Raw genomic sequence first — 15,117 nt, 5'->3', positions numbered from 1 at the left:
ACAGGATGACTCAAGGACAATCCATAAATCTTAACTTTGAATGTCCTAGCTTTTATTGATCATATGCATTATATTATTTTGTATCAATGATTTTTGTAAACATTCTAATTTCAAATTAATCCATCTGACAGATGCTTTTAAGGCTCAAAATGCTGGATTGAAACAATAGGGAATTACAGGAATTATATTTGCAGTAAATTATTTACCTATTAGTGCTCAAAACACAAATGTCTCAATGGAAAAAGTGAGATAGAACAATACATGGAAACTTCTTTTAAGAAGAGTTCTAGAAAGGTTACACTGAGGCACACTTACAAAACTTTTTTAAGCTTTCTATTTTTTAACCTATAAAATATGATTGGATTTCTATCTTTCAGCAAAGTCTTTTTCTAGCTTTTTGAAAATATAAAAACAAACAAACAAAGACAGTAGATTATGGTAAGGAAAAGCTTTGTTCATGCACTTTTAAAAAACTGTGCTGGTTTAAAATAACTTACGATGAAAGGGTCACTTACTGGAAGAAGGGCACTGCTTAAAATTTAAGCAGTCAAGTAATGGGAAGCGACAGACCTCTAACAATTTAAGTCTTTTACAGTTGAATGAATTTGCACTGACAGCAAGACAAGGATGTGCTAACCTACCTTACCAGGACCTTGGCTATAGCTTGATATGCTTTACCTAGGCCAACAATATCACACAGTTCTGTGGAGATTTCTTTGTAGGTGTTCAGATTCTGTGAGGCAGTAAAAAACAAACAAAAAATATGTAACATCAAACATTTCTGCTTTTGATTTAGACTCAATCTGTCCATACAAGAGGGAAAGATGTTTTCATATCAATACATGCAATTTTTACTATCTACAGAGTGCTACTTTTTATTACTATTTTATTTTTGTATATGCAACAATTATAAATAATAAACATAAGGATGTCCAATTTACATAAATCACTATTTTGGCATTATAGAAAACCAAACAAATATGACGTGATTTACAAAATAATTTGCTTATCCATAATTTAATAGATTATAGAAGCTGTGCATATTTTTAAGGAAATCTATCAGTCAATATCTTAAGACAGCATTCTCTGCATTCATATGTGATATATTTTGATAAGATAGAAAATATGCATTTCAGTGTTTCTTTAAAACACTATGAGAACTCTGCTTTTGGTACAGTTCTGAATGATATAGGAAACTGAATAACTTGTAGCTTGTACATTTAAGCTAGGGTTAATCAGAAAAGATTATTGTAGATCATTTTATTACATGCACTACTAATTATTCCAGCACACAAGCAGTTTGTTAATACTTGTTTGGAATGTACTCCATTAACGTGACCTCTTCTATAATCAAAGGATTACAGTCGCCACAGATAAACATATGATCTTAATTTAATTTAACATTGACATCATCTGTATTGCATAATTTCCCTTTTCATCCATTTTTTTTCCAATGGGGATGAGGAGGGAATGCATATAAAATGAAATCCCATTCTTTCCTCCCTCACTCTTTGTTCCTTGACCCAACCTATTACACACATGAGGACACAGGAAATCTCCAAAGACTATCTATGGAAATCCTTTTTGCACATTTCCAGGAAAGGATTAGTGAATGTCATTTATGAGACTGAAGGGGGATGGGAGGTGTAAAGGGACATATGACAGGAACTTACCTATGCCATGATGCCTGTCTAGGGCAGTTTATGTTGTGGGAAGGAAATGGCACTTTGTATTAAGAGCTCATCTCTCTTCATCTGATAAAGTAGAGGGTTCAAAAAAGAACAACATCTGTGTGCCAAGCATCAGTGAGCATGGATTTCAGCACTCCTATTACTGCTTCCACCACTCAGATTTCTTGTTGTCTACTGTGCATGACTGGTACATGCCTGGGTATGGGTAGCTGATCCAACCCTCTGTGGATTCTCATTCTATTTTTGAGTCATCTAAACTATGTACGCACTGAAAAACAACATTTGCCGATGTGAATTCTGCACTATTTCCTCTTCAGTACCTCATCAACAAAGTTTCATTCTTCATATTCAGCAGCAGTATTACTTCCTGTGTTTTGAAGGTCATTGTGAATTGAAGCACTGAAGCAAATGAGATGTCAAAAAGAGAATAGATGACACTGGTCATAAGGCCTCATAGCACCAGCCTGGAACTCTCTCTTGACTGTCTGCAAGTTCAAATTAAAGTCTTCAGCAGTGCTGGATTAAAGAATTTTGCGGCCCTGTGCACTATGGCAATTGGGAGCCCTCCTACCTTCCCTGTCTCTTGATGAGTGGGAGGTCCTGAGGGGCTGCTGAGAGTGAGCCCACCCCACACTCACCCCTCAAAAGCTCCTGTCCCATGGGGCTGGCCTGGCTCCCCACTTTAGCCTGTTGGCTCTCAATACAATGTGCAAGCAGGGCCCGCCCCCACTATGTCCCATCCCAGCCTGCCCCCTTCCTGGCCAAGGATTGTGGTTTTGGAGGTGGCGGAGAGAAAGGTCCTCCCCAGTGGTCCTGGGGCTCCCTCAGATGGGGCCCTGTGCAAGTGCATTGCATGTACATTAGTTAATCCAGGCCTGGACTTCAAAGCCTCAATAAGTCTTTCTAAGAATCCAGCTTGAGGCACAGTCATGGATGGTATTAAAGTCTCCTAACAGTACCAATGTCCAAGATTTAAAGAAATAGTTCTCAATTTTGTAATTAACTCAGTTCCCCTTGCAGTATTTGTGCATATATCAGACATTCTGCCACATGCACATGAGGATGTTTCCAAAAGTATTCCATACCGGGCTGAAACCACTCCTGGTTTAAGCAGGCCTCTGCAAGCATAAATCAGGGTATGTCTTCACTCACGGCGGCACACTCGGCACCACAGGATTGACTCTTCAGAATCGATTGAGTGGAAGTGGAGACCCGCTCAATTGATCTGGAAGTCAATTCAATAAATCCACCACAGCAAAAAGATTAAAGCTGCGTCGACGGGAGACCATTTCCCATCAGCACAGCGTAGTCAGGACGCTGTGCTATTTAGAATTTAGGAAATTGATGGGAGATATGCAAGCTACTCAACATAGTTTGTGTGTCTCCCATTGACTGCCGCTGAATTTTGCAGCAAGTGTAGACCAGGCCTCAGAGTGCAGGCTTCTTGTGGCCAAAATTTTCGAAGGAAGACTGCTTAGGTGTGAGGAGGCTACCACTTTCATTCTAACAAAGAGGTCCAGCAGCCTGAAAAGTAGGCAGTACTGTCCAGGCAGGAGGCATGGCCAGAGTGGCTGGGGCAATGAACTGACTTACTGCATCCCTGCTGCAACTAGGCTACAGTGTAGCTATCAAAAGAAAGCTGCTAACCCTAGGTAGAAACCCTTAGAGAAGACAGAGATGGTAACACCACTTGCCCTCCACAGAGAATGGTTTTCCCTCCTTGGGTGCTGAAGCCTTTGCTTGCACAAGGCAATGCAATGGGCATCTCTCAGGACTCATTATTCTCAAATGCCCCCCTTTTGAGGGATGTCACTTATTTTGGTCCCAAATTACCTACATTCCACACAAATCTGGTATCCTGTCACTTATATTGTTGAAAACTATTAAACCTATCTGAAATAAAGACTTACGAAACTGAGGTTACAGAAAGAGCTATTTATACTAAAGGAACTAATCCTGTCGAATTTTAATTTTCCTGTCTGAATAGGTTTTTCCTCAGCTGGTGGTATAGCTCCTCTGAAGCTAATTGATACCAGCTGAGGATCTGGCCAATTGTGTTCCACATTTGGGACTTGGCAAGTTGAGAAGTATATCTGCCCTAATAGGATGAATTTGGCCCACTCTCTTGTAACTCTTTTACAAAACAGGATACTTAAGTGATAGATCTGATTGGAGTACACAATCCCAAATTACACATAAAAGAGCTGCAGCAAAATAAAGCAAATAAATCAAACATGAACTGGGGAAAATCTTGGTGTACAAGACCAAACTATATATACTGCATGTGTCCACCTCAGACTGTTCCTCCAACTTCAGCCACTGCAGACCTACAACACAATGAGGTGTATTCTCAAAGGAGAGGAGATGTGGAATTGTCCCTGTATGCTCTGTTTGACCAGTGTTCACTCATGTGGAAGATGTGAATGGAGCCTGAGAATCTCATCTATTGTCAAGGTTTCACCTACAGCTGCTGGGAAGGGAGTATTGGGTATGGCAAGAAAATACCACTACAACAGACCTGATCCATCAGGAGGGAGTCTCTAGTATAAGCAGAGGATGAGGGGGAAAGGGCTGAGCCCACTACTACTAATGGCTACTGATAGTGGGCAAGCATGAGGAAGGGTCAAACACTAGAAAAGGAGATGAGGTAGGCATTTGGAGGAGTGGACAGTGTTTTCCTTGTCTTTAGATATTTACACATCTGCTCAGACCTAGAGAAATTCACACTATCCTTCCTCATGCAAATTGTTCCATCACTTGACAGTAGCTTATTTGTAGGAATCAGGTCAAGGAAGTATTTTCCTTGCTATCTACTTTTTTGTGTGTGTGTGCTGGATTTCTGCTTTTTTTTTTCTTTATTGAATTCAGTGCTTGTATTAGGCAACAGGCTGCTACTTTGGGAAAATGAAGTTCTGTTTTGTTACTGAATGGGTAACAAAGGGACGACAGAGCAAGTTTCACATACCCTCTGCCAGTGTCTCAATTTGGCCTGGATGAGTCACCTGTAGCTTGGCATATTGTGCCAAGTTCAACTTTAGGCTCTTATTCAGCGAAGCTCTGAAGCATATGCCTAAGTATGATGCAGAATAGTCAAGTGTTTAAAATTAAACATGCACTTAAGTGCTTTGCTTCATCAATGATTTAAATAACAGCATAAAGCAACGGTCCCAAAACTGTGGGGTGCATGGAGCAACATTTGGGGAGTGCAGCCAGGCCTGGGCCAGCCCCCATGGGGGCAGGAAGGGGATGCCACCTAGCCCCCCTCTGCCCTGCACTCTTCTCCAGGCCCAGCAGTGGCCTCAGACCCCGGTTGCTGCACCTGGCCTCCAGTGCCCACCGTGGGCCCGCTTGTAGTCTTGGCCCATGGCCCTGACCACAGTGAGAAAACACTCTAGCTGGAGGAAATAAAAAGGCAGAGATCTTCAGTGTGAGATAGAAAGGCTGTGGGGATGAGTAGTTCTGATCTAGGCATCTTAGGAGCAGCCAAGCCTGGAGAGAAAGCTTGGACTTGATTTTACATTATCTTCTTATTAATATATTTGTGTGAAAGTCAAATCCCAAAATGGGGATGAGTTTTGACCCTACACACTGCATGTGAACTGTGTTTTACAACAGGTTGGGAAAGTTTCCTATTCATACCTATGTTTTCCGTAAATTTAAAATTATCTTTGAACTTGAACTTTCCTTCCCTATATAATTTCCTCCACAACACTGCCTGACTATACTATTGTCTTAATTCCATCTTTGTTGAAGTCTTCATCTTCTTTCAGTTTCAACTATTGCAGTTTTCTGACATCTCCAAATCCTAGTTGTCAAAGCTCCGTAATGTACAGAATGCTGTAAGTCGCTTTCATTTATGTCCAAAAAAAAAAGTGACATCTCTTTATTCTCAAAGAACTCACTTCAGTACAAAAATCATACTCCTGGATTTTGGCACTCCAGGGGCTTAGTCTGGCCAACTTTACAGAGTTTGTCTGTTAGTTTCTCTTCCCCTTCTGCTGCATCTGGGTGTCTAGCTCCACCTTCATCTTTGCACAATCTGGCCATTGTTGGTGTGAGAACTACCTCTGTCCTCTAACTACTGCCCTCTTTGGTGCTGTCTCATCATCTTTCCAGCTGTTTTCAATCTCATTTGCAAACATCTTTACACTTTTGCTTATATTTCCATTTTCTCTCATCCTCTTCTTTCATCTTGTTATTTTAATTTGTAATTGTATCATTTAATCTTTCTAAAATGTGTTAGGATACGGTACATATGAAAGAGATTATAAACATAAAATTTTATACTGTACTGCACTGTTGAATAGTAAATGTGTGCTCTTCTAGAATAGCATGCCACAGTATCAAGCCTCAAGGCTAGGATTTTTTAAAACAGCAGACTGCAAGTGAATATCAAACTCTTACCAAAATAATCACTGGACATAGACTTATGTCAAGATATAGGACAGGATAAAGATTTAAGTGAACAGCATTTCTGTTTAGAAGGGCTGGTTCTGAGAACAACATCTCTTTTCCTGGGTCATAGCAGATCTGTTATGGCTGAAATTCACTTTGGTGCAGAAAGCAAGCTCAGTCTATATATCACTTAAATCCTCAAAACAGGACTTAAGTGGTGCATAGCCCTTGGGATAACCCTCTGGACAAAGTGGTGAATTTTGATCCTTTGCCAAAATATAATGTTACTTATGGTTGTATATTTGAGAGAGAAGAAGGCACATCATAATGCATTTGAATCACTTTTGTCTATCTTTAATTCTGCATCAACAGGAAAGCTTGTAATTTATAAACAAGTTTCTTGCTTAATACTAAAGCACCAAATATACTAAAACTGCAAAACTGTTCAAACACCACCCATATATTCTTATGCTTCAAAGAATAAACCATACTGAAATTATTCACTAAGTATTATATTACTAAAATATACCCTCCTAAATTTAGAAGTTGTAAGTACATATAAGTTGAGTGATTTTAGCCACTTGAACCTTATTGACATCAGTGAAAACTTGTATGGTTAAAACACCATACAATCCTTTGAATATTTAGGAATTTATGTTTCAGGTCTCCCCATCCCAATAACAGTCCATAACACTAGGCACTGTGGGAGAGATCCGTTGCTCAGTTACTCCAATTTTACATCCGTGTGACCCCACTGATTTCAGTGGAATCCCAATAATGTAAAACAGATGTACCGTATTAGAGCACTGGAGTATCTCTCTTATAATACCTCAATAGGTATATCTTGAGGATCCTCACATAAGGAAGAAGACAGTGTAGGAATTTGATATGAACATATGGTGATAAAGGATACAAAAGTGAGACTCTAAGGTGAGAATTTATGTTGGAAAAATGGCTATCCATGTTAACAAAAGATTACTGCTGCTATCAATATTTTATCATTTTGTGCTGGCAAAAAAAAATGACAGGACGATACTAATTTATACTACTATATAACTTTAAAAACAAAAAATGCAGTTCTGCTTCCAAATCTGCACTTTAAATTGTTGTCAAATTCTATTGGAAATACATTTATTTTGATTTCTGACAATCTAACCCTGTTTAGCCATTTCACAGTCGGTGAGCTGTAAAGATGTTTCTGCCTCATTTACAGTTCTTGAACATGATTCGGACAATCAACCGCAACATTAGTCAAAGAGATCACTAGCTAATGATTTCTGACAAGCACTGCAGTAAGAGGCTAAGACTCAGACTGGGCAGCAGCATCTGAGGATATTTTACTGGAGCCAACAATAGGTGCTGGTAGACAGATGATGCAATGTGCACTTAATGCCTTTCATGCACTTCCAGAAAAAGCACGTAATTCTGACATGCCAGTAAACAGAATCTTTTTCTAGACATATAATGAGTTAAAATAAAGAGACACTAGTGCTACAGATGTTTTAATCTGCAATTCAGTAAGATCACTACAAAACAGGTCAAAGAAATGCATATTCTGTTGATTTTTTTTTTTTTTTTTTTTTTATTTTATTTTAAGAGTAGCTCACACTATTACTGTATTTAAAAACACTGTCTCAGATCATAGGAAGGAAAATTTGCCAAAGAGTCCGTCCTGGAGTTTTCTTTAATTTCCTCTGTTTTGGGGTGGGGTTTGAGCCCCCCACAGAAGAAAAGGGAGCTGGTGCCCAAATACTTCGGAGGTGACAACGTCTTCCAAAGGCAGTGTAACCAAAACAGAGGACTTGTGCCTTCACATTTGCTCTGAGGCCTTCTTCTGCAGCTGCTCCTACAATCCCATTAAAGCGGAGGTTACACATGACAGAAGTACTCTACAGGAAAGTTACTACAGCCCAAAGCTGCATCCATTTTTCTTCAGATTCCCAGGGGGTTGGGAGTGGCATATGTCCTTCTGACCTTGGTTTGCACACTTCTTATGCATGAGACACCTTCTGAATGTGGATCAGCAGGATATAAACTATCTCATTGTACTGAGCAAGCAAGCAAGCTTGCTCTTTTTATTTTATTTACTAAGTATAGTTCTAATATTTCATTTTCAATATTATTTTTCTGTTTTCTGGAGCCAATCTTGTGATCATTCTTCTGCTTTTACCCATTCCCTACTCATGTACATTTTTTTTTTATGTAAATCAGTTTCACCTATCAGTTTTTACATTACACTCATCACTATGGTTCAAGTGTCTACATACCTACAGGCCTACCTGAGTAAGGTCTAAGCAAATGTGAGTATGCAGTTCATGATGTTGCCCCTGCCGAATAGAACTGCAGTGTGGGAGAACACAAATGGCAAACATGTACTTATTATGGTAGTGCCCACAGACCCAATCAGAATCAAGGCCCCATTCTGCAAGACACTGTACAAACATGTATGAAGATACAGTACTTGCCCCAAATAATTTACAATCTATCACCCAAATCCTGAAAACAGTTAGGTATGTGAGTAATGTAAAGCATATGAGTGTTCCAAATGACCAACATCCATATGTGCTTGCAGCATTAATGACTTGGAAAGAAGAATATTCCACAAATCTCTTGCTGATGCACATAAGGTATATTTTAAATAATGTATATTATTATATGTATATATTTTGGCAGAATGGATTCAAATTGATAGCATGTAATTACAAGCAATTTAGTATTAAAACTTATTTCAAGGGGTAATGTAAAACTCCCCCTGACTTCAATGGGGCCAGGATTTCACTTCATAGGCTTAGCATTTTTTGCATCCGGGCCTTAATGACACAAAAATTTTATTAGATGATTAAAGAAAGATTAATTATGGTGGACTTTTCCCCTCTAATATTTTGTTGTTGATACTCCTCCTTATGCTTCTTTCTTCATGAGTACTACTATTCCTTGTCATAACTTTCTGCACTGGCATCAGTACTAACAGTAACTCTTAATTCCGACTCTTTATTTCTACAATGGATGTATCAGTTCAGAAGCAATGCCTTCATTTTATCCACTCCCTTACTATACCTCATATAAGGCCTGACTCAATACAAAAATATTCCAACCAGTTCCCTTAGTGCAGAAGTCTATGCAAGCCTCAAAAAACCCAGACATTCTAGTAGAGTATTTTTGTACTAATATGAAATCTTCACTGAGCCATTACTGTGGCAAAGGTTGTTGTAATCCTAATTTAGAACTGGAATGTAATGTTTTCAAAACCAGCCAGTCTGGACATATTTCTTCAAAATAAAACATGGTATAACAGTCTGGAGGGAAGAAGCTTTATCTGTTATCCTTTAACACTGACATAAGAGGAAAAAACAATTTATGTATCCTTTCCATCCTGACAGATGTGACAATGGCTACAAACACTATGCCTGCCAAGAGCTTTTATCAAGTATGTTATAACAACTAGTAATAAGTGTAAATAATAAATGGCTACGATCTTATGGGAAAGAGTGGCAATACTAAACAATTTTTGGTGCTTGCTGATAGGGGTCTGCTAGTCTTGGAATTCCCTGGCTTCCCAGTAGACTTTTGGCCTGACAATAAACAACAGTTTAATACTTTATCTAATCCCAGCCAGGAGGTGAGTTCAACAGCAAGCTTTTGCAGATGTTCACATCCAATAATTTATCCATAATTGATGAAACAGGGAGGTCAGATGTAATGGTTGCTACTATTCCAGCAACAAATAAATGGTTATTGACAAAACAAGCCAGTGTGGCGCTGAGTGCTGAGCAGTGACAAGCATGAAACAGTGCTGAGACAGAGGTAGTGATAAGAATACAGCCCTTCATCTTGAGCTTTCCTGAATATGATGTGTGGCGTAAGGGCCATGCTGACACATAAGCAGATGGAGGTGACTTGTAAAGGAAAAATGAGATTCCTCAAGTACATAAAAGACGAAGTCAGACAGAGGTGGAGAAGGAAACAGTCAGAGAGGGGCGGACAAGACTGGGGACTTGGGTAAGTACAAATGCATGAACTGTTCAGAAATGCCTTTGTAGAGCAACACTGTGATCCAGATGTCTGAATTGCTTTTATCACACTGCTGTGTCAACACTAATATACCTGGCTGTCAAATTGCTGTAGCCTTCTAAGACCCTAATATCATAGCATATGCATGTGCATGCTTCAGTACCCATAACTTCTTACTCCTGAGCTTCTATCAATATTCTGTTTAACGCTTGCTTATATCTTTATTTCGATCCATAAAAATATTTTTATTCACTAAAAACCTTTCTAAATAAACAACAAAACAAAAATATACAAAATTGTACTGTATAGACAGAAAAAAAAATCTGGAGATAAGCTAGGAAAGTATTTTTTTTAATTTAAAATGCAGTTTAAAGAATCACATTTATTTGTGCAGATATGAAAGTTAAAGGCAAAGTTTTAATTCAATGGGAAACCTTGTATTTTTGTAAATCTTAACCTATGTAAAAATATAGTAAATGGATTAATAGACTTCATTTTTATTGACTGAATAAAACTTGAGTCATTTACATGCAAATAAACAGTTTAAATCAATCCTGTGCATCCATTTCAATGCTAAAAGATAATTTTTTTTTTTACAATGTTTACGGTGTAATAATCTACTATGAAAAACAGTAGAATGAAATGGTGGCTATTATTGCTATATGTAGTCATAAAAAGATTTCAGATAGAAATATTTTAAATATTAATATTACTAAAATCACTTAAAGCACTAAGGAATGTTAAATCGATTTATTTAGATGTACAATTTACTTCACACTTTGCTACCAATTCTTTTGATCAGCTTTAAAATAATATATAAACTGAAAGTAAAACAGCAAAACAAACTGCTGCTAGCAATGCCACAGCAAGCTCTAGATTTCATAATATAAACTGGCATATTGCAATGTTCTAGCTTTTCAAGTTATTCATCTGGATAACAGGATAAATGTTTAAATTCCTTAAGCATAGACAGGAGACCTCCCCTCATTTTTATATCGCTGTTATGGTTCCAGTCCAGCAAAGTATTTAAGCATGTGCTTAATTTTAAATACATGAGTAATCCCACTGAACTCAGTGGGACTACTCTCTTCCTGAAATTTAAACCCATGCCTAAATAAATGAATTACTGGATTGGGGCCTGATTTATAACAATTTAAGAAACTAATCATTATAACAGTTTGTTCATATTCAATTATAATGTTCTTTTAAAATGCCTGCTCTTTTTATGTTAACTATATGTGCTATGGAAAATGTTTGAAACCAAACTGAAAAAGCCTCCAAAGAATTTGACTATACTTGCATTTCATTAAGAAATTGAAATCTGTCTTTTTTCATGAAAATCCACATATTTTGAAGTTTTCACATAAAAACGTCATTTTCAGTTAAACAAAGATGGATTTGCAACAAAAATGTACAAATTCCTGGGGTTTGCATGATTTTGGTGCAAATCCTCCATTTCTCAAAACATGCAAAAAGCTCAGCTTTTGTGGGTATCTAATCATCTGAAAAATAAACTGTACAATTTTTCACAAAAAGATTTCCAGATTTTTCACAACCCTACACATCAAACTTCTCACACTTCTTTTTAATAAAAAGAGTAAGCACCGATCAACCCATAATGTAAATTCCCTCTTACATAACTTCGTCTTTAATTTTACTCTTTTATTCTAGGAGAATGACACAGATTGAAACAGTGAATGGAAATGAAAGGGGGGGGGGAGGTAATTTTTAATTAACTGTGTCAGAGAACAGTTTCACCATAACTGTCAAAAATGTGCATTTAATGTACCCATTTTGACCCCTAGAAGGAAATGACTGAGGTTTCAAAATCCTCAAATAGAATAAGAGGGCTTAATTGTGGCTTTAAACTGCCATAAGCTCTGTGCAAGGGGCATGGTGTTAGAGGCACTCACAATCTGGGTCCTGGCTCTCACCTTACTATTAGGAGATGGGGAAAATGTAATCTGCACCAGCCTTATACTTATTAATGATTACATCTCCTGCTGCACCAACTCAGTTGCACTGGCTGACGTATAGGGTTTGTCTTCACTGCAAATAAAAGGCAAGTTCTTAACCTGGGTTAGCTAAACTGCATTAGGTAACTTGGGTTGAAATAGCAGTGAAGACATGGCATGGAAGTAAGAGGGCTCCATATACTTCCTCACTCCCTTACACATCAGAGTAGATGGAGGTATGATTATGCCCTCAATGATTAAACCCTGTAGACAGTTTGAGATTACAGCTATGTGAGCCTTCTGCAAGGAAACCGAAAACCAAGTAAAACTGCTAGCTTCATGTTCAAACGTGAAAGCTAAACCAGCTACATTTTGTGCAAATTATTTGGATCGCAGAGAATCTTTCACTGATTCTCAAGAACAAATTTTTATTATTTATTATTTCAATTTTAGTAGCACAAAGGAGTGCAGCTATGGTTCTTTGCCTAAACTTCACATCATTATTGTACATAAGGATTTTGACTGTCAAGTTTTATTATGAAAGTGTGTGAAACATGCACACAAAGAATTAATGGCTATGTGAAGACAGCAATCATAAGCAATGCATAAAGGTTAATGAAACTTGATGGTTTTATTTTGAGGTTCACCTATGGAACACTAGTTATGGAAATGTAAAGCAAAACTGCATAGATGTGACACACACAAATAACAAAACCAGCAAGTTTCTCACATTATCTAATATACAGAATTACTCAAAGTAAGTCTTTTAGACTTCCTGACACCTGTTCATCATGCCAATTCCCTGACACAAATTCCCCAACAACAGATACTGATGACCATGTAAACTTGTTTATGCTGAAAGGTTGATTTATTTTAAATTAATCTATCAGGAGAGGTGGCCAAGGCTACAGCTCATCTTCTTTTTAATCTTCTGGGGAAGGAAGAGGTGGGGAAATTGGGGTTTAAGTGATAAAAACCGAGAACTAAAAGAGACATGAGTCTCCTTCTCTCGGGAAGCAATCCTGAGACAAAAAAGTCAGACTATGAACACTCAGACGGGCTGTTTACAAATGCTATTATTTTCTGCTGTATCAAAGCTTTTCAACAGCATGATAATATTCTGATTTAGTAATATGCTTTCAGTATGTTCTATTTTTTCATGTTTCCCATGGCATATGATTTTTATGTTAATTCTAATTCTCTTTAAGAGCATCACTTTTAAGGGGGTTTCCCTTCAGAGTGTATTTGGGGCATATTACCCAAGAGAAATCCAGTCCATTAGTGATGGAGCTATTCTAACACCATTTGCTGAGCAAACAGGAAAGCATTTTAACCACAGACCCCAAAGGAAAACCACTGTTTTGCTCCAAGACAAACTAAGTGAGGGATGGTATCGCTAAGATGCAAATTTGGGTGTCATACAGGGAAGGAAAAAACTGTCATATTTTAGAGAAAGGATACTCTATTCAGTTCCACTCCATGCTAAATCAACTATCTTTTCCCATCCCTCTTCAGGGATCCTTGTAATGAAAAACTTCTAAGAGATGAAGATGCCTCTCTAAAACAAAGCAATTGACAAAATCCCTCATGATACTGGTTAATGCCTAGCACCATCCAAATCCAAATTAGAAAGTTAGGTCTTCTTTCCATATGAAGATTGGAGGAAGCTGAACAAATTAATTGAATGCTCAGGTTTCATGTGATGACCCTAGCAACAATCATCCCTTCCCTGAAGTTGTAGGACTGGTTCAAGATTCTCTGCCAGAGAGATTCATAATTACTCATTTCAATCAGGGTAACACAGAAAAGATTTTCTGTGGGCACTGATCACAATCAATACAAGTGCTCACATTTCATTTTGCTACAGATCCTCAAATCTTGAGCAAATTCCTGGCAATGATGGCACACCTCATAAATGTATAAACCTTGAAACCGTATCAATATTTAGACAATGGGCTTAATCCCAGATCTACACAAAGAGTCGCTTCTTCACCATATATACTGTATTCCTGAGTTAGCACCAATCAGAAGTCCTCCTTCACTCAGATGCAAAGGTTCTTGCCCCTCACAAACATATACACTCCAGAGGAGCAACACAACTGCTTTCCCTTAAAGATTTATGGACATTCAAAAACAATAAGAATGCAGAGTGTAGGTATGATCTGATCTGATCTAACATTTCTAGGCTCTGGTCTTCTGCGTACAATGTGACTCCATTTGCCAAATGGAAGGTGAGGCCCCTACAATTTTGATTAAGTATCAATTACAGGAACTGGAAAGGACAGACTACAACACAACCACTGCTGATAATACTTCAGCAAGTTCAAAACTCCTTCATGCAGTGGACAGTACCTTGTAATTTCCTTTGGGAGTCCCAGTTTGCTAAGCATCTCTATCTGTAATGATAGGAATGGATATCTCAAACCTAGATTTAGGAAAATATCTAGACAAAACTTGACTTACAGCTCAGACGTTTCATCAATATACTGGAGATTCAAGCAAAATGGGTGGCAGCAAAATAATTTCTTACTTGCTGCCAGGGGTCAGTGGTACAGACAGTAGCAGACAACACAGAGGCAGTGTATTATCTTGAATGTCAAGAGAAAGCAGTTCATTCCTTTCAAGGTAAAATGACTGAGAATGGTGCATACCTAATCAGGTGTATCTTGTGAAACTTCCACCTAGCAGGTAAAAATCTTGCAGATTCCATGGTGATGAGCATGACATAAATTACTAGAAAGATGTATTATATAGCAGTCTATACATTAATTTGAGGGCCACCTGCCTCACAGTATGTATCTGCTTATATTCTAGTTGGTTGTGTGAGCTGAAGTGAAATTTTCAGTTCGTTCTAATACACAACTTAGTGTACCATACTACTTTGGGAATTTTCTTTGATTACTTTAATGGAGTCATTTCAGACATTAAGAGGATTTAGGGTCATAGAGTTTAAGGAGAGAGGAACCATAGATCATCTAGTTTGAAGTCCTCTATAATACAATCCACCAATACCACCCAGCACCCACATGCACCACCAACCAAAATACATCCAAAGTATTATAACC

The 15,117-nt window shown here is 37.9% G+C and overlaps 1 protein-coding gene across 2 annotated transcripts in view; it reads right to left on the bottom strand.

The window, feature by feature from the left end:
• Positions 1–15,117, bottom strand: part of TTC29 (tetratricopeptide repeat domain 29) — a 194,274-nt gene that overhangs the window by 90,836 nt on the left and 88,321 nt on the right. For both annotated transcript variants that reach the window (XM_067551997.1, XM_067551996.1), the window contains exon 9: positions 642–733. In XM_067551997.1, the coding sequence (XP_067408098.1) occupies positions 642–733 (92 nt within the window). The remainder of the gene's footprint in view (positions 1–641; positions 734–15,117) is intronic.

Source organism: Emydura macquarii, unplaced genomic scaffold (assembly GCF_026122565.2).
Source record: "Emydura macquarii macquarii isolate MOO-44397 ecotype Brisbane River unplaced genomic scaffold, CSIRO-AGI_Emac_v2 contig_1363, whole genome shotgun sequence".
Taxonomy (NCBI): Eukaryota; Metazoa; Chordata; order Testudines; family Chelidae; genus Emydura; species Emydura macquarii.
Note: the sequence above shows the minus strand (reverse complement) of the source record. Positions and strands in the feature narration are given on the sequence as shown.